The sequence below is a fragment of the Mesoplodon mirus genome (assembly GCF_964341445.2).
Source record: "Mesoplodon mirus genome assembly, chromosome: 7".
Taxonomy (NCBI): Eukaryota; Metazoa; Chordata; class Mammalia; order Artiodactyla; family Ziphiidae; genus Mesoplodon; species Mesoplodon mirus.
Genome location: NC_138983.1, coordinates 84,659,333 through 84,680,182, shown reverse-complemented (window position 1 = coordinate 84,680,182; position 20,850 = coordinate 84,659,333). Strand labels below are relative to the sequence as shown.

The 20,850-nt window shown below is 45.8% G+C and overlaps 1 protein-coding gene across 1 annotated transcript in view; it reads right to left on the bottom strand.

Annotated features, from left to right (window-relative positions):
• The window catches only part of LOC309808023 (forkhead-associated domain-containing protein 1-like), a gene marked incomplete at both ends in the record, with an annotated part of 321,911 nt that overhangs the window by 280,078 nt on the left and 20,983 nt on the right, over positions 1-20,850 (bottom strand). The window contains one exon of the mRNA XM_082628037.1: positions 6,114-6,384. Coding sequence (XP_082484163.1) covers positions 6,114-6,384 — 271 coding nt within the window. The remainder of the gene's footprint in view (positions 1-6,113; positions 6,385-20,850) is intronic.

The window sequence follows — 20,850 nt, the reverse complement described above, 5'->3', positions numbered from 1 at the left end:
CACGCAGGATACGATTTCGTCTTCATAACAACCCAGTGAGATAGGCATTATTATTCCCATCTCCATTTTATACGTGAGAGGTATGAGGCACAGAGACGTCAAGTCATCTGCTCAAGGACACACAGCTGGTAAGTGGTAGAGTCAAGGGATGAACCTAAGTTTGTTGGATTCAGAGCCTATGCTTTTAACCACTATGCAGTCAATGTATTGAAGTGGGAAGATGTTTATGATATATTATTGAATTTTAAAAATCAGGTAGGGAATTCCTTGGCAGTCCAGTGGTTAGGATTCTGTGCTTCCACTGCAGGGGGCACAGGTTCCATCCCTGGCTGGGGAACAAAGATCCTGCAAGCTGAGCGGCACGGCCAAAAAAAGAAAAAAAAAGGTTACCTATGTTAGGTTCATATGATCCCATTATTGGGAAAAAAATATATATATATATGAGTCAAGATGCTATTTTAATAAGTCACTCCACATATTTTCTTTTCTCAGTAATTCTTCCCCACCTCCCATGAGCTCTTGCCATTAAGATTTGGCCTTGGAGCTGACGTTTTATTGCCTTGTGGTACAGGAAGGATGAGTATTAACTAGAACAGGGTGAGTTTTCCCCCAGGCAAAATGACGTTCTGACTTTTGACAACGTCTGGAGACATTTTTGAGAACCACAGTTAGTGGGGGTGGTGGTGGTGTTGCTACTGGTATCTCTGGTGGGTAGGAGTCAAGGATGCTGCTAAACACTCTACAGTGGACAGGACAGATCCTTCAACAAGGAGTTATGCGACCCACCTGTCACTGTGCCAAGATTGAGAAACCCTGACCTGATCTGCAGTAAATAAATCCTTGGCTTTGGGTTTTCAAATAGAATTTTTCAAGTCTAAAGCAAGGTGACAGTCTAACAGTAAACCAATTTAATTGGAAGAGCCCAGCTTTGCTAAGAGAGGAAAGAGCTTTCTCGGAACCCTTAAAAAGAGGTGTTTTCTGTCAAGAGACAGCATGGAGGACTGGAGCACAGAGTTTTCTCTAAAGCGTGGAGTAGAGAGGCCCAGACAGAAAGGAACTCCCCATGACACGGGAAGATGAAAGTCCTTTTCTGAGGATGGCGAGAGTGTCAGGGGAACGAGGGCAAACGTTTGGAAACATGAGACCTGGCTGAGAGGCTGAGGAGATAGAGCCCAGGTAGATGTGAGGGACTCTAAGCCATTCGACTCATCCTTCATTTCTCCAGGGGGAATGCAAGTCCTTTAGAGAAGCCCCAAGTTCAACATGGCACTGGAGAAACCGGTGATTACAGTGGAAAAATTTAAATGGCGGAGTGAAAAAAAGAAAAGAAACAGCCCATGTGCCATGTGTCCAAAGGACGCATTAAAAAAAAAACCCCAAAACCCTGTATATATGTTCATAAGACAGAACATGATGCATACAACAAAATGAATGAATCTCAGAAATACTATGCTGAGTGAAAAAAGCCTTCCACAAAGGAACATGTACTACATGGTTCTGTGTACTTGAGATTCTAGAACAGGAATATCTAATCCATGGCGGGAAAAGAATTCAGAAGAGTGGGTGCCTCTGGGGCCTGGGGCTGGGAATTGACTGGGGAGGGACATGAGGGAACTTTCTGGGGTGATGGTAATGTTCTATATCTTGATAGGAATTTGGGTTACATAGGTGTGCACGACTGGCAAAACTCAGTGAACACATTCAAGATCTACACCTTTCAGGGTGTGGTAGGCAGTCTCCAAGATGGCCCCACTGCTTCTTGTCTCTTGGTATTCAGACCCCTGCATCATCCTCTGCAATACTGGATGGACTTTATGTTAGTTAGCTTGGGCTGCCATAACAAAACACCACAGGAGGTCTTAACAAAAGAAATTCATTTTCTCACAGTTCTGGAGGCTGGAAGTCCAAGATGAAGGTGTGGGCAGGGTTAGGCCTCTCTCCTTGGCTTGCAGACGGCCACCTTCCTGCTGTGTCCTCACATGCCCTTTTCTCTGTGCACGTGCATCCCTGGCGTCTCTCTCTCTCTTCTTACAAGGACACCAGCCCTTGGATTAGGGCCCACCCAATCATCTCATTTGAACTTACTCATCTATTTCAATACACTATCTCCAAATATGGTCACATTCTGCGATATTGGGATTGAGGCCTCAGCATATGAATTTTGGGGGAATGCAATTCAGTCCGTAACAAAGCTTCTCTATGTAACCAAGGATATTGCAGAAATGACACAGTTTGATTCCTGAGGTTAGATCATAAAAGGCATTGCAGCTTCTGCCTCACTCGCTAGGACCACTTGTCTGGAGGAGCTGGCAGCTTGAGGATACTCAAGCAACGTATGGAGAGGTGCACTTAGTGAAGAACTGAGGCCTCTTACCAAAAGCCATGTGAGTGAACCATTCTAGAGGTGGGTCCTCCAGCCCCAGACAACCCTCCAGAGGACCACAGCCCCAGCCAACACCATTACTGCAACTTCATGAAAAATCCTGAGCAAGAATCCCCCAGCTAAGCCATTCCCAACTTCCTGACGCAGAGAAACTATGAGATAATAAATGTTTACTGTTGTTTTAGGCCATTACATCCTGCAGTAATTTGTTATGCAACAATAAGTAGCAAATACAGGTTTGGGCACCAGGAGTGGTGGAAAATTTAACAAAAACCCTACAATGTGGAGTGGTTTGGGATGGAACAGTGGCCAGAAGCTGGAGGACTTTGGCCAAGAGTCTTTGAGAAAGCCTGAAGAGTCTTAGTAGAAGCCCGATGGCCTTTGAGGAGGCAGTGAGGGAAGGGTTCCAGGAAAGTGAGGAAAATGTTACTGGGGTTAAGGGATCCTTGTCAGGTGGTGGCAGAAGGGTTCCTAACACGTTGCCTGTGGTCATGAGGAAGGTAGAAAATGTTTGTGATGAGGCTGAATGGTCTAGCTAGAGAGAGTCCCAGACAGAGTCTTGGAAGGTGCTGCCTGGTTACTTCTTGCTACTTATAGTGAAATGTGAGGGGGAGAGACAGTTAAAGGAAGGGCTGTTAAACCAGGGCAATGCTCTGGGCTTGAAAATTCCCTGCCTCTCCCGGTGGCAAATGAAATGTAAGAAACAGGTTCTGGGCAAAGATCAAATCAAGGGCACTCTCAAGAAAACACAGTCTAGAGAAGAAGCTGAGGGTGTGGTTGTAAAATCCTTTGTTAAGAATACAGATCCAGGGCAGTGTCCAGGAGAACCCTTCGGTCAAAAAACTGGGCTTCTAAGAAGCTTCTGTCCTTTGTCAGTCTTTGCAGAAGTCCATGGTGGAAGGGCTTGGGTCCAAAAAAGTCTGTGGGCGTGGTTTTTGCCTAATAGGATGAACCCCAATAAGAAGCACTGCCAACTCAGACTGACAGAGACCCACAAAAGTCAAAGAAGCGTCTGGACAACCAAGCTTCTACAGGCAGGAAGCAGGCTATAAAACTATGCAGCCACATCCATGGGACACCTTTCATAGGAAAGGGAGGACGACTCAGAAGGCGGAACTCAGGGACCAGCGGGCAGACCCAAGAGCCCTGGAAAGTCATTTCTGGACAAGAGTTGGACTGAAGCCCAATCAAGGAACTGCCGATATTTTCCCAGCTGGACTTCAGAACTGCTTTGGGCCAGTGACTCCTGTGTGTTTCCTGTTTTTCTTCTTTTGGAACAAGAGGAGTGTATGTAGCAGTTATGCTATGTCTGTCCCACCAATATATGCTGGGTGTATGACGGACAGACCCTTTGTTCAGAGGTCTTCAGATTTCTGGAAGTAGTACTTGATGAGCTGAATGTAAGGTACTACACCCATGAGCCCCATCTGTACCTGGACTTGATTTAGACGAGATTCTGGAATTTGAGCCGATGCTGTTACTGGGGTGAGATTTTGGGGGGCCTCGGGAGAGAGGAGGAGGAGTGTGAATCATTGAGGACCCGAGGGCAGGCTGTGGTAGCCGGCCTCCAAGATGACTGCTGATAATCCCCACCTCCTGGTCTTCAGGCCCATGTGTAGTCTTCTCCCACACTGGAGGGTGACGCCCTGTGTAACCAGCAGGATATTGCAGCAATGACAGAGCATGACTTCTGAGGCTTAGTCACAAGAGATGTTGCCACTTCCATCTTGTCCTCCAGGATCACTTGCTCAGGAGGAGCAGCTGCCGTGTCATGGGAATGCTCGAGCCACTCTCTGGGGAGGCCCATGTGGTGAGGAGCCGGGGCCTCCTGCTGACAGCCATGTGAGCACGCCATCTTGGAAGTGGATCCTGTGGCCCAGGTCAAGCCTTCAGATGACTGCAGCCTTACGAGGGACCCTGAGCCACAGCTGTCCTGCTAAGCTGCTGCCAAATTCCTGACCCACAGAAACCGTATAGATGATAACACATGTTTGATTTTTGCTTTAGGCTGCTACGTTTGGGGAGAATTTGTTATGCAATCATGATAACTAATACACATTGTGTGTTCATTTTACATGAAGGAGACAAAAATGTTGAATTCTAGTTAATGGTATATGTGCTAAAGCATTTAGGGGGAGGACTACAGATGTGTGCTATTTATTTTGAAATGCATCCAAAAAATAAGATGGATTAATGCAGGACAAGAAGGATGGGTAGACAGAAATGTAATAAAGAGTACAGCAAAGTGTTAGCGGTAGAATTAGGAGGAGAGCTGTCTCTGTAAAATTCTTTTTGCTTTGCTGTATGTTTGAAAGTTTTCACATTAAAATGCTGGGGGGAAATGGCTGAGTAATTTCTTAACTTGGGTCGTAGGTACATGAGCATTCCTTAGATGATGATGATGATTATGTAAACTGCAGAGATACCTTTCATTTGCCCCTTAGTCTGTATATTTCAGAATAATAACTATTATTTGAATGGCTGAGGGAAGTGACTAGGTGAGTGGTCCTGAGTGAGACCAGGGAAGGGTGTGGAGGCATCGAGAGGCCTGGGGACTCAGAGGGGTCTGGGGCTGGGACGCAGAAAACAGAGAATGGGACCTTCACACCAGTGGCCACAGAAGAAACCTGCGAATCATGCCAGGGACTAAGTCGACCCAGCTACTCTGCCAGTAAGGCTGGCAAGGCCGAGAGGATGGTGACAGACAGGAAGTCTCCTCCCCAAATGCCATGAGGCCTTCTCGGGGGGAGGGGGGAGAAGGAAACCCTGATGGCTGTGTGTTCCCAAAGTGACCAGGCTGTGAGTGACAGTCACTGAGATAACCAGCCTTAAATTTGACTGAAAAGCGTTAGATTAGATTAGATTGAATACATAACCTCCGGAGAAGTAATTTTCTCCATAAGCCTCAGTCTCCTCTTACCTGTAAAATGGTAATAAGATATTTAAAAACCTCTTAAGGCAAGAGGGATTTCAGTTACCAATATGTCTGTACATCGGAGTCGAAGTATATAAATTTAGATTCTGATACACATTCATATATATTCATATATATGTACAAACACACACACACACACACACACACACTCACCACAGAGGTACTGATGTGTGCAGATGGGCAGAGCACAGTCTTGGAGGAGTTTGTACCAAAAAGTCAACAGGGAGAATTCTGGTGATAAGGGTGACAGCTTATCTTTTACTGTTTTCTAACTTTCTGCTTATCCCAATTTTTTCACATTTGATTATGTTCTACTTCAGAACCAGAGAACATAAGCAAAAGCCAGAGAAAGACAAATATCATACCATATTGCTTATATGTGGAATCTAAAAAAAGGTACAAATGAACTTATCTACAAAACAGAGATAGAGTTACAGATGTAGAAAATAAACTTACCGTTACCGGGAATAAGAGGGGGGAGGGATAAATTGGAAGAGAGGGATTGACATACACAATACTATAAATAAAGGAGATAACTAAGGACGACCTACTGGATAGCACAGGGAACTCTCCTCAATACTCTGTAATGGTCTATATGGGAAAAGAATCTAAAAAAGAGTGGATACATGTATATGTTGAACAGATTCAGTGTGCTGCATACCTGAAACTAACACAACACTGTAAATCAACTGCACCTCAATAAAAATTTTTAAAAAAAGGGGAAAGCAGAAACTGAGACCCATCCTCCTAGCAAAAGCCCCTCCCCTAAGCCACCAAGGAAGCGCCCATGAGTACCTTGCCTGATGATGGGAACGCTGTGGGCGGCTCTGTCCACCTCGAAGGAGAACATCTTCTTGCTGGCACTCATGGGCTGCCTGTGGGAGGCTGGTGGGACCATGGGGGGCTCGGGGGACCCCTGCGACCAGCTCCTCTGCACTGGCGCTGGCCAGATGCCCGGGTAGAAGGGGGTCTGTGGTGGTGAGGGTGACTGGTTCAGTTGCTGGGTGGCCCAAGGTGGCTGTGGCCTTGGCCAAGGTGCTGGGCCCCTGACCCATGGGAAGGAGACCTGCAGGGGCAGACAAGAGGGTCAGGGGAGGTTACGAGCAGCTGGGGTGGTCTTCACCTTTCTGTCCCGGCGACATAATTGCTGCCCTAGATTTCGGCGTATAAGTCACTTCTCCCAGGAAGCCCTCCCAGACTCCCCAAATTTGGGATGTTGGTCCCCACCATAGGTCACCTTGCACACTATCGCACCACCATTTATTGGGTGCAGCCTTCGTGCCAGGCACCCAGTCAAGAGATTCACATGCATTACCTCATTTAATACCCCTGATGCTCTGTGACGAGCCCGAGGCTGAGCAAGACCTAGTGACTTTCCCAGGATTACAGATTTGGCAGTGAGCTTCTGAGCTGGTACAACGCCACCTCTGAGCTCTGATAGGCTGACAGCTTTTTGTCTACCTTGCTCAGCACCGTATCCTCAGCTCCTAGAATAAACCCTTGGCACATACACAGTAGGTCCTTAAATACTGGTTGAAAGAATGAATGAACACATCTCCGAGATTCAAGCCCAGCTCTCCAGGACACACACGTCCACACTGTGTGTCTCCCTGGCACTCCCATTCCACCTGTTCCCCGAAGCCGAGAGCTCTGGGGTGGCAGGCACCCCAACTGGCTCGCACCCCAACTGGCTCATTAACCTGTGATCCTCAACATCTGCCACATCTGATTCTTGCCAGAAGCTCCATAAATATCTATCAAGGGAACCTCTTTTCATCTGATCCAGCGGAAGATGTCTGTAGCTACTTTCATTAGAGAGCACATCAAAATCCATCTATACCGGGAGAAGCAAATGCTGAGAGGTGCTGACACCTGGCTTTGTCTTGGTTAATGCTGTTGTGGCCATCCCTCCCCGAGCCTAGTGGTTAAACCGTGACATCGTGAATGCTACCATTTACTGTAATTACTCACCGATTTCTCGCGATAGCCCTGAAGGGGAGGAGCTCTCCTTATTCCTAGCTTACAAATGAGGCTTGGAGAGGTTAAGGACTTCACCAAGCTCAGGTGGTGGTGGAGAGGGTGGTGGGACTGGAGTTCTGGAAAGCTCTTTCCCTCTCTGTCTCTCTCTCCCTTCTCTGCCCCGCCCCCAGTCTCTTGGCAGAAAAAAACACACTTTTCAAGGAAGAAGCTAAGTTCAAAGGTTTGCCGCCTGTGGCGGTCACGTTTCTCTTTCTGCAGACTGCAGACACGTAATGAGAAACGGACAGAATGCTTCCGAAATAGGAGCACTGGCAGACAGAACTTCCTATAGCTCCAGCTGGATTGTATTCAAGAGGAAGGTTCTCCACTCACTCAGGTTCCCAAACCAGTCTTTTAGCTACAGTCTTTCCCAGCCAAGTCAAGAATCCGGTGAATTCCCCTGAAGACTTTTTTGGAGTCAGGGAGAACACTGTTCGGGAAAATCAAACTCCAATTGCCTGGTGACACCTGGCCCAGCATTTATGATGACACTGGCCCCGTTGAAACCTGTCTCAGGAACGGACTTGGCAGTGTTCCAGAACTCTGTTACCTTATATGAAGATCCGAATTTCTCTCCACTGTGGGCACCTCGGTCTCCACCTAAGCTTTCTTCCTTTCTCTCCTTTCAGAAGCTGAGGTGTCCTGCTCCTGCCTTGCACTCACTTCTCCATCCATCCGATCCCTTCCCGTCCTCTCCTCTGGGGCTGTCTTGCCTCAATCATTCCTATAACCTTTCCTCATCGATTTAATAAAGATTTATCGAATGAAAGGGCTGAAGGTGGGAAGGGGGAAATTTGAATATGTTTTACCCCCGCCTGATAGAAAACAAATCGAGAGACCACGGGTAGTGTGGAGGAATTCCCTTTTGTGCTGGGATGCTCAGGTAGATGTGCCTCACTGCCCACTAACTGCCAGGGTGCTGAAGGGAGTGGTCATATCTCATGCCTCAAGTGGTTCACTGCCGTAGTGGACAGGCCGCAACCCACCTGGCTCTTCTGGAAATTCCAGGAATCTCCCTCCCAATCTGTTGGCCCATTGCTGTGGGTGGGGCTAAGCAATCAACCAATCACACTCCCTGGACATACTGATTGGTTCAGTGGTGGGGCAAGTGATCCAATCAGAGCCAAGGAGACCCAAGAAGACTTGGCTGGACACCAGGATCTGGAGTGACCTGGTGGGACTTCAGAATGCAGCCAGCATGAGGGAGTGGAGTCCAGACATGGAGAGAGGGAAGCTGTTTATTTATTTTTCAAATTGTGGTAAATAACCTGCAACATAAAATTTATCATCTTAGCCATTTTAAAGTAAATAGTTCAGTGGTGTTAAGTATTTTCACATTTCTGTGAGATGGATCTCCAGAACTTTTTTGTCTTGCAAAACGTAAACTCTATTAACCATTAGACAACAACTCCCCATTCCCTCCGCCACCCAGCCATGGTGACCAACATTCTGTCTCTATGAATTGGACTACTCTAAGTACCAAGTACCTCAAATAAGTGAAATCACATGGTACTTGTCTTTTTGTGACTGGCGTATTTCACTTAGCATAATGTCCTCAAGGTTCATCCATGTCAGAATTTCCTTCATTTTTAAGGCTAAACAATATTCCATCATACAGTTTAGAGTGTATTTTGTTTATCCATTAAGCGTCACGGACATTTGGATGGTTTCTACCTCTTGGCTATTGTAACTATGCTGCTGTGAACATGGTGGGGAAAATAAGGAAGCTGGTTTTGAGCCTTGGCTCGGGTGCTACCCTGAAGTGCTCCATCCCTGAGGCCGGCTAGAGCTGGTTTCTGTCGCTTGCAGCACACAGAGCCCGAACGATAGGGCCCCTATGGGGAAGGAGCCAAAGATGTGTAAATGCAGCAGACTCCAAGCTCTTCGGGTTTAAAAATTAAAAAATAAAGTGTTTTTTTTTTCTCTGAAGCGTGTTGGTTGAGGGTAGCTTTAGTTGGATGGTTAAAGTGGGTTTTCTCTAGTTTGCCGGCTTGCTCTATCACAGGGACGGTCAAGGTTTTCTCAGAAATTGCTGATGGTAACTACAATGAAACAGGCAGGGAGAAAAGCAAACATAAGAAAAAGACTCACATTTAAAAGCCAGCTCTGGGCTGTACAGGAAGCATGGGGTCAATGTCAGTTATCAACAAGTCTGTTTTTATTATTTTTTTAGTTTAGATTTAAATTTATTTATTTTTGGCGGTGTTGGGTTTTCGTTGCTATGTGCAGGCTTTCTTTAGTTGCGGCGAGCAGGGGCTACTCCTCGTTGTGGTGCATGGGCTTCTCCTTGCGGTGGCTTCTCTTGTTTCGGAGTGTGGGCTCTAGGCACATGGGCTGCAGTAGCTGGGGCACATGGGCTCAGTAGTTGTGGCTCGTGGGCTCTAGAGCGCAGGCTCAGTAGTTGTGGTGCACGGGCTGTTACTCTGCAACATGTGGGATCTTCCCGGACCAGGGCTCGAACCTGTGTCCCCTGCATTGGCAGGTGGGTTCTTATCCACTGTGTCACCGGGGAAGTCCCCAAGTCTGTTTTTAGAAACTTTAGTTTAAAAATACACACTAATGCCTTTTCTCTTTCTTTGTGTCTGTTCTCTGACCATATGGTATGTTGCCATGGTTGGTTTTTTTGTTTTGTTTTTGAGATAGCATATGTGATACTCCTGATTTCTTTTCCATACTACCTTTAAAATAGCAAGTTGTCAACCACCTGGATTAACCACGACCACACCACGACTGAATTTATATTAGCTTTAAAAAACACGGGTCAATGATTTACTCAAGAAGTCACTATCCATTTTCTTTCAAATTATCTACTTGTTCTTTGTGTTATTTCTCCAATATCTGCTTCTAACCCTGTAAAGAGTATAAGTTGAACGGGAGACCCTAAAAAACATTCGAAGTAGTTTGCACATCGAGTGCCTACAGTACACATGAATTCTGCCAGGAAGCCCTGGAGCCTGCAGAGAAGGTGGAAACTTAGACCTTGCCCTTGGAGAGCTTGTTATGCGCTCTGCCATTTGTAAGTCATTGTGGACAATACAACGGCTATGAGCCACTGTGTAGAGAAGCCACAGATGTGCCACAGACTGTGCTGGGCACTTAATGCATGTCATCTCATCTGATCTCCAGAATAATCTTGCAGGAGGCATTTTACCCCTCATTGTGTGAATTAAGAAACTGAAGCTCAGAGAGGTTAAATGACTTGCCCAAGGTCTCACAGCCAGGAAGTGGTGACACTATTGGACTCCAGTACCTGTGCTCTTAGGACTTCTAGGTTACTCGAAGTCATGATTTATTACCTGCTTTCCATACTCACAAACGGATCTTAGATGATTGGTTAGTGAATGATAGGATATTTTCCGAGTTAAAAAAAGGAAATGAACATTAGATGGTGTGAAAAACCACAAGACATCACATGGGCTACTTAGAAATGGGATTTTCTAGGAACACTGACAACTGTCTTATGGAAGTGTTATTCATCTGGTACATGCCACACCCTGGAAGCAGCTCAGAGGACCCCAGCCTCCATCCGGGAAGACCTCTGGTATGTTTACTGCTGTACCAGAGGAGTCCTGTGGTCAGCTGGTACCCGCCCACGAGAACCGATTGTTAAATGTCCAGGAATTTTGCCAACTGGTTGATAAACACAGCCATTAATAAGAATTAACTTACATAAATTTACACTTAAATTATATCAGAAACAAAGGTGATACAAACTTAAAACTCACCCCTTCCTAATTATTTTACTCTATTTTATTATTACCTATGCTCTTGAGGTTATTTCACTCTACTATATGTTTCTGTTGGAAATGCTACACAGTGATGTGTTACCACACCTCTCTTTCCATCTCTGTATTCAGGGATGTGTCATTGGGAGCTTGAAATTGACCGTGGAGGGCGTATTACACCATAGAAATCAGGAAATGCTATAAATCAGGGCTTGATTTTTAAAAATTTTATAAATAGGTTTAATAATGGTGGTTCATGTAGAGTTTGATTTTGTTTCTTTGTTTGTTTTGTTGATTGCCTAGACTTAAGATGGTAATGGAGAAAATGTTAACAATGCAGATTATACAAAAGCATGTTGTGTCTTAGCCATTATGTTATGAATAGAAAAAAAATTGAGGAAACGTTCTTCGAGTATTTGAAAATTATTATCTGATGCAGCAACAAAGTCACTCATGTCACTGATGAACATGTGAAGTTCTAACGTCTTTCTTTTTTCACTTGTATTATTCATAAATCCAAAATATCCAAAAATACCCACGAGTGCTCAGGTTGGGAACTCTCTCATTCGTCAACTGCAATGAGAAATTGGCTATGGATACAAGAGTTTGGCTAAAGTCAATGAAAGCATTCTGTGAGACTCAGCTGGCTATATAGAATTTACAAGAAAGAGTACTGCATTTCTTGTTACATGGAAAGACTGTGCTACACATTCTTTATATCAGTAAACCTTATGCTATGCACCCATATACTTTACTTTTTCCAGAGAGCTGGTCATTAAATATTTACCAGCCAATTGCTGGCTGTGCTGGCACCCAGCAGAGTGCCTACTACTCATGGTAGGTGTTCGCTGACTGAGCTGAACAGTTGGCAAATATAGTGTAAATAAAAAGCACTTTGATTCTGGGGCTGGGATGCGGAAAATACATGATAAGCCTGGCACATCTTGTAACAGCAGAGAGTAAGGAAGTGCCCAAAACGAAAAGGTGGGGAGATGCTCAAGGACACAGCAACCAACCTGAAAGAGCCCCCAGTGGCCAAGGCTGGAAGAATTTGAGCAAAGTAATAGTTAATGAGTATTGGATTATAACTCAAAGTGTAAAATCAGTATACATGGATCCATACTGACATAGATACATTAGTGAGTAAATACATAAAGGAGGGAGAAGAGACTGGCTTCCTTACAGAAGAATTTAACATACATAGATGTGGAGCTTAATTCCCACAGTATGGAAGGGCCTGGGGGGTAGGGGTGATGGTGGCGAGCAGGCACACTGACCGCAGCATGGAGGAGCCATGGACCTGGAAAGACAGAATGGAGACTAGAAAACATGGCCAGTAGAACTCAGAAGCCAGGAGAGGGGGCTACATGGTGCCAGGACAAATGGCCTTTATCTCAACAAGTCCCGGGATGTCACCGTAACTCAGAGACGGATAATAATTCTATGTCCCCAAGAAAAGGGTAAATCATGTACGGGGTTTCAGTGTGAGAAATCAGGGTTATACATTTAGAACACAGAACCGCCAAGTTATACATTATTTTTAGGTTTTGGAACTTAAAAGAATTAAGTCTCTTTGAGCTATTCAGAAAAGCCATTCGTTTGGGATTTTCCCAGCTGTGTTAAAGGAGATCTGGCCCATCTAATTTTCCCATTTTCTTGTAAATCTTCAATCTTATGGTTTTTCCTTTCCTTTCAAGTTCTAATCAGCTTCCTGGTCAGTCCATAAAATGGGAAATAGAATCTAATGAGAAAACAGCCAGATTTTTGCAAATAGCTTTTGCTACCCGTAGACTTGGCCTGCTTCAATTCGGTCTTGCCAGATAGAGAGACGGAATGAATGAATGAATGAATGAATGATCATCAACTAAGTTCAGAGAAGGAGCAATGTAGTTCTGATTTGGTAACAAAGGGTGTGGTCTGCCAGAGGAAGCAGGACGCGGCCAGGTTCCTGGCCGGGTCCGGGTTCTGTCTCAGCAGGATGCTAAGGGTTCAGCCCGCGCTCCCGTCTCCACCTCCCCCGATGTCATCTGCATCGCCTGTAGACATCTGGTGACAACACAGCCTCAGGGGTCCTTTTGTGTGAGTTTTTGCTGCGGAGGCCGAGCCTGAGGCTGCCTGCTGCCCCGTGCCCTCCACTTCACTGGTCTCGGGAAATCGCCTTTAATATAAAACACCCAGCCTCAGGAGTTCTCATCACATAAGTAAGTCCCCACAGGACCTGTAAGAGCACAGGGTAGAGGAAATCCTACAAGGTCAAGTAGGAGATGACAAAGCTTGACAAGAAACAGGTTTTGTTCTGAAGGGCACCATGCTCTCTGGTCATTCTCTCCGTTGCCGGCTCCTCAAACCCCGGTACAGTAAAGCCACATCCTCCTCAACAACGGGCCCTATTCAGAGGTCCCAGGAATGTGGAAACACCACCCTTCTTGGGGATGGACAACTAAGGCCCCGACTCTGAGCTTCTCATCACACCTGTTCACCACAGGAGAGAAATGAGCAACTCTGCTTCCTTGGAGACTGGCCTGGGACTTTTCCAATGGAAAAGTGGATTATTCATCATTTTCCTCCCCCCAGATCCCTGGTGGCAAATCCCGTTAGGAAGGCTCCACTTAGGCAATAGGAATGCTTCCTAATGTCATGGACATCTTCTTTGTTTTTGCCTCCCCCGCATCCATTTCTTCCATCTTTTGGATGGGCACCTTAATTTTTTTGCAGGGAAGACACCCTTTCCCTGACAATCCTGAGTCCATAGAATTCTGACCCTTCCACCCCAGGGGTGAGGCCATAACCCAGGCCTGGCCAATCAGAGCATTCCTGGCCCATGGCCTCAGTGATTGGTTCAGGGGAAGTCACGTGATCCAAGCCACTGCCAATGAAGATGCTGGCTCTTTCCCTGGAACTGCTACTTTGTAGGATGCTGGGGCTGCTGGTGGCTACTTTCCTACAGGTGAGGCAAGAGTCTGTCTGAGATTGGGAAGCTAACAGGGAAGAAAGAGTCAGATTCCTGACCATGATTATGGCGCCTGGATCCAGCTGGGCCTAAGCTGCAGCTTTTGGCCTTTTCAGTTCCATGAGTTTTTTTTTTTTTTTTTTTTGCCTAGGCTAGTTTTAGTTGGTTTCCTGACACTTGCAAACAATCAAATTTCCTGGACAGTATGCTTACTGAGACTTTAGCATAAGCATCACTATGTACTCAGAGTGAAAGTTGTTTTAAAGGTTATGACATGCTCAAATAAAACCCACCAGACTGTCATCATGCACCAAATTTACCTTTCAACTTATAAAAGTAAAGCAGCATCTCCAGAGAAGAATGATTTAAGACCAAGGAACCAATCATAAGACAAGTAGTAAAACGCTGCTTAGAGAAACTTTGATAGATAAATAGTTCTCTAGCTACAGCAGGCTTCAGACTACAAATCCCAAATTTCTGCTTCAAAAGTGACTCAGGGAAGACATTCCATAGTTTTATTTATTTAGCTTTTTGGCCTCGCCGTGCACTTGTGGGATCTTAGTTACCTGACCAGAAATTGAACCCAGGCCCTCAGCAGTGAGAGCACTGAGTCCTAACCACTGGACCACCAGGGAATTCCCAACAGTCCACAGTTTTAAAAGAAAACTTTCCAGTTGAAGAAACAGGCAAAATTTGTAATATGCATCCGTTGTATATATAATATGTTAATGTCTAGTATATTTATCAGATCCATGTCAATGTAATTATATTATTACTATATTTGCAAATGCATATCTATGTGTATGTATATTTAGAACCACATATTTCCAGCTCTTTTTAAAAGAGGTATTGAAAAGACTGTTCAAAGTTTAGTTTTCCAGCTTGTCTGTTTCTTCTTATTCCTCAGTAAACTTAAGCAATTAACCAGCACATTTCCTGGCACACAGTAAGGCTCAATCTGAGTGAGTTCTTTCTCCCCAGCTCCCCCCTCTATTTTAAGTCCTTCTTTTAGAAACCAAGTCAAATGAAAGAGGCAGTACTGCATAATGTTACAAGCAGAGGCTGGTAAACGTTTTCTGTAGAGCCAGACAGTAAGCATTTCCAGCCCTGTGGGCCATATGATCTGCCCAGCTTACTCTGCCGTTGTAGCCGACAACACAGGCAATACTGAAATGAATGGGATGGCTGTGTTCCCAGGAAACTTTACAAAAGCAGGCGATGGCCCGCATTGGCCTTGGGCCATAACGTGCCGACCTCGGGTTAAGACCTTGGGATCCGGCGTCACACAGACTCTGGTCCGGCTCCCGGCTCTGCTCCTTCTCTGGGACCCTGACGAGTGTGTCATTTCTGTGCCTTGTCTGTAAGACATAGGGATACTAACAGCCATTTCTTAGTCTGTGAGAAGTGGGTGAGATAGTGCACGTGAAATGCTGGGAACACTTCCTGGTCCATAATAAATGAGCATAAAACATTAGCCATCAGGTATGATCACCATCGTCAAAAAAGAAGAAGAAAGGGGGCAACTGAATTTGTCCAGGAACGGCAGCAATATCCCTGGTAAAGAGTTAGTGGATGGACTTCCCTGGGGGCGCAGTGGTTAAGAATCCGCCTGCCAATGCAGGGGACAGGGATTTGAGCCCTGGTCCAGGAAGATCCCACATGCCGCGGATCAACTAAGCCCATGGGCCACAACTACTGAGCCTGTGCTCTAGAGCCCGCGAGCCACAACAACTGAGCCCGCATGCCACAACTACTGAAGCGCATGCACCTAGAGCCCATGCTCCGCAACAAGAGAGGCCACCGCAATGAGAAACCCGCGCACTGCACTGAAGGGTAGCCCCCGCTCGCCGCAACTAGAGAAAGACCGCGCGCATCAATGAAGACCCAACACAGCCAAAAATAAATAAATAAAATAAATAAAATAATTAAAGAAAAAAAGTTAGTGGAGCCAGGGACTTCCCTGGCCGTCCAGTGGTTAAGATTCCACGCTTCCAATGCAGGGGGTGCAGGTTTGATCCCCGGTTGAGGAACTAAGATCCTGCATTGGTGCAGCCAAAAAAAAAGTTAGTGGAGCCAAACAAGCAAGGAAGCCAGATAACTGAAAATGCATTTTCTTCTATTATCAGTGGCTTTCGTTTTTACCCACATAATGAATCATCCCCTGTCAGAGTGTGAAATTGCAGGTTGGACTGGGAATTGCAAGACCTTCCTTAACCACTGGGCAGTGAAGGACCTGCCTGGGCTCTCACGGCCCCACGATGCTTCGTGCTATTAGGAAAAGCCTCCAAGGGACTCAGGAGAGCTGGCTTTTAATCCTGTCTCTGGATCTATATGATTGATGCCTAACCTTGGGGAAGTCACTGAAACTCTCTGAGCCTCAGTTTATGCCATGATAGGGGTGGTCCCAGGGACCTCTATAAAAACAACTGAAGGGGGAAAGGGGACCTGGGATTAATGAGTAGCTCCTTGGCAGAAATTGGAAATTGAAGCTCAGAAAGGTAAAGTCAGTTGCAGCTGGCATTTCAACTTGGGTCCATCTAACTCCAAAGGCCTTGCTTTCTCGATTGTGTTCTGCAGAGCTTCCCCATTAAAGCAGCAAGGAATATTGGCCGACAGAGGGCGCTCTTCTCGCAAGACAGGACGTCATGACATTGCAGGGACAGAAGACAGTATCCAGGAGCCACGTGGGAGAGTCTGGCTGGACTGGGAACAGGGCAGAGCAGGCAACAGGGAAGGCCGGACACAGGCAGTCATGGGGATGGGGGCTGCCGACAAGGAGCTGTCAACCCCCTCATGGAACAACTCGGCACGTCATTTGTGGCGCCTGGCTTCCTTTTTCATTCTGGCCATTTCCATCCGTTTTGCCGTATTTCAGAACAGAGAAAGACATGATGGATACATATGGGTGACGTGGGTTTCCTTACTCAGCTGCCTTGTAAGAACGGCGCCACTGTGACTAGCACAGCTTGTTTCCACACCCCTTTTCCCAGAGCTCAGAAAGCATGAGTAAAGGCAACAACCAACAAAACCCACAACACGGCAGCACACCTGACTCTGGGACTTCAATTTCCCACGCCTGGTGCCAAGACTCTATGGGATTAATCAACGGTTTCTTCAGGGCATTGCAGATGGCCCTGCGGGTTATGTCCTGCACAGCTTCAGTGGGCGCCATCCACATGGACTACGTTGTGAATGGTGACCCTGGAGTTGTGCAATATGGCAGCCCTAGGTAATACTTTGATGAGAGAGGTATAATTTACAAAGTATGGTCCTGGGGGCTTCCGTGGTGGCGCAGTGGTTGAGAGTCCACCTGCCGATGCAGGGGACACGGGTTTGTGACCCGGTCCGGGAAGATCCCACATGCCGCAGAGCGGCTGGGCATGTGAGCCTTGGCCTCTGAGCCTGCACGTACGGAGCCTGTGTTCTGCAACGGGAGAGGCCACAACAGTGAGAGGCACGCGACCGCAAAAAAAAAAAAAAAAAAAAAAAGGATGGTCCTGGGCACAACCTGGCTGCCAATGCACTTTGTCAAACAAGAGTTTTTCTTTATATTTTTCCATCTTGTATGTTATTCTATGGGTAATTTATCTGCAAATGTATTTATCTGCTAGCGGGGGCAGGTCTTGGGAGGTTTCCCTGTCCAAAAGGACACTTACAAAGGAGGCATCTTGGCTGCTCCATGCTGGTTTGCTTGACTCTAAAGCTGAGGGTTATCATGTGCTTATTAGGTGCCAGACGCTGGACTAAGCAATTTACGCACTTTGCCCACTTAATACCACAGTCACTCAAGGTGGTAGGAACTATTGTTACAGGAGTGGGGACCGAGGCTCTGAGAGGTAGATGATTTGTGCACGTCCAGTATAAAAGCCGGTCAAGAGCAGGGCTGGGACGGCGCTGGAGTCAGCCTGACCTCAGGGCACGTGCTCTAACCACTGTGACATCTGCAAACACATCTGGATTCCTAAGCGCCCCGCACCTCACCCCCCTCCCCCAGTAAAATGCTGTCACACCCTCCTCTATTAGTTAGGGTCACCACAACACCTGAACTAAATGCTTTCATTTGGGAACTCTTTGTCGGGAGAAGAACAGTTCTCATCATACTTAATCTGTATGATATCAGGGCAGTCCTCCGTGGAAACTCCATCCAAGGAGGAAACACAGCGCCCTCACCAGGGACCCCAAAATCAATTGGAAACAAGAATAGGCCGGAAGCAAGAGGGCCACGAATTTTTTAGAAAAACTGGGCTTCAAAATATTTGATGAGAGATGCTCTTCAATACCTCTCCCTTTTCCCCTCTTCCTTTCTCTTCTTTTAAACAGCCAGCAGGTTGGGGTCATCAGGAAGTGGAATTTGTAGGAAGGTGTCAGTCAGTCCACAGGCCGCCCTCACACGGACGCTGCAAAGGACCCCTCCATGAATATGAGCGTCATGGATGGAAGCTTCTCAAGCTGGGGACACCCCGGCAGAGAGCGCTTTTGAGAAGATGGGGTTGGGGAGAGTCCTGCAAAGTGCCCTGGGCACAGGCCAGGGGAACACTTGTGCAGCTGCCTGCAGTCAACCGAGGAATGAAGCAAGGTGCAAGTGCGTGTAGGAATAAGAATTGAAAAACTCCGTGTATATTCTAGTGACCGTGAGAGTATGCTTTCCTCGGTGTGAAAACCAGTCAAGGCTACTGCTCCAGCTAGCATCAGACTAAATGGTTTTCTCCCCTCCTTTTTCCACAAGTGGGGATAGTGTTTAATTTGCACTGACTAGCTGTGTGGCCCTGGGGAAATTACTTAACCTCTCTGAGTTTCGGATTCCTTGTCTGTAAAATGGGGATCACGGGAGAACCCATGTCATAGGTTGCTGTGAGCGTGAAATAAGGGAGAGCAGGTGAATTGCTTAGCACAGTGCTGTTCACGTCAGTGATTCCTCCTGCTGCTCTCCTGGTTTCTCTTCTTACAAAACATCTTCTTCCGTCTTATCTACTCAAGGTTAGAGGTCGTCATCACTGTTTCCCACAATTATATAAGAAGCACCTTGTAAAATAAAGTCCCCATTCCATAGTTGTACACCCGTGTGCATAACAAACTTACTCAAAATGGCCAAAAGGTGGAAGCAACCCAAGTGGCCATGGATGGATGAGCAGATAAACAAAATGTGGTGAATCCATACAATGAAATATTCAACTGGAATGAACCATGAGGATATCATACTAAGTGAAATAAGATGATCGCAAAAGGACAAACAATGTAAGATTCCATTTATATGAGGAACCTAGAATAGTCCAATTCACAGACACAGCATGGTGGGAGGGGAGGAAGGAAGCAGGGGGTTTGATTTGATGGGCTTAGAGTTTCAGTTTGGGAAGATGAACAAAGTTCTGATGATGGATGGGGATGATGGCTGCACAACAGTGTGAATAGATTTAATGCCACTGTGAACTGTACACTGAAACATGGTTAAGATGGTAAATTTTATGTGTATTTTACCATAATTTTGAAAATTAAAAGTTAAAAACAAACCCCAAAATGAAATACCTCCAAGGTTTCTCCGAGGTTTGGGGTGATAGAAATGGATGAAAGTGTTCTGAAAGCAGGTTGTGGTGATGGCTGCACAACTCCATCAATATATTCAAATTGATTGAATTGGACACTTCAAATGGGTGAAGTTACTGTTATGTAAATTGTACTTCAGTGAAGCTGTTAAGAGCAAGCAAGCAAACAAACACTTGCTGTGATCCGGAGGAAACTTTGGAGGATGAAGGAGCTGTTCACTGTCTTGATTGTGGCTATGGTTTCACAGGTGTACCCATATGTCAAAGCCCATCCACTTACAGACTTTAAACATGTGCCGTTTATGTCATGTCAATTATATCTCAAGAAAGCTGTGTTTTAAAAAGGCAGAACACTATTCCATATATAAACAAACTCCTTATAATATATTAAACTCCTTAGAATATATTAAACAATATAATTTATTAAACAATGCCTCCATTGGATGGAAATTTAGGTTTCAAATTTTATGCCCCTATCAATAATATTTCAATAAATATCTTTGTAGGAAAAAAAAAGAAAAAAATGCAGATATTATTTGCTGCTCCCCTATTCTTCTCCCCACAGGCAAGCCACAGAGTCAGAATTTCCCAGGGAGGGGGCCTGGGAACCTGTAATTTTACTGAACATTCCTGAAAAATTCTTGGAATCAGACATGTTGGGGCACATTGAATCAAACTTCATGAACTTGGATTTTCAGGCTTGGGAGTGTGAAATCCCCTTTTCTTTGATCCCTAAAAAATTCTGTAAGTGTTCCATACAAATGATTCTAAATTTCGGTTTCCCTCCTATTGGCGGTGCATCAGAATCATCAGGGAGCTTGTGAGAATGCATATTCCCAGGCCCTACTCCCAGGGAGGATGTGTATGGTTGCCAGATTTCGCATAAAGAAAGAAATGAATAAGTCAATATATAATAAACTATAGGGTGTCCGTTAAATCTGAATTTCAGATAAACACCGAATAATTATTTTAGCATAAGTGGTTCCTTGCAATAGTTGGGCCACACCTGTACATAACAATGATTTGTTGCTTCTCTGAAATTCAGATTTAACTGCGTGTCCTGTATTTCATCTGGGAATCCTAAGTATGAGTCCTCAGGCCTGGGGTGAAGCCCAGATCTGCACTGTGGGTCTGCTCCCCACGTGCTTCTGACGAGGGGGATCCTTAGAACCCATGTTGAGAACCCCTGATCAGGTCAACACCTTCTGGGTCCGGAGCCCCTCCTCAGGGCGGCCAGTGGATCCCAGTGCATCCCACAAGTGAGCACACTTTAATGTTGGTCCAAGGAGGAAAAGGGG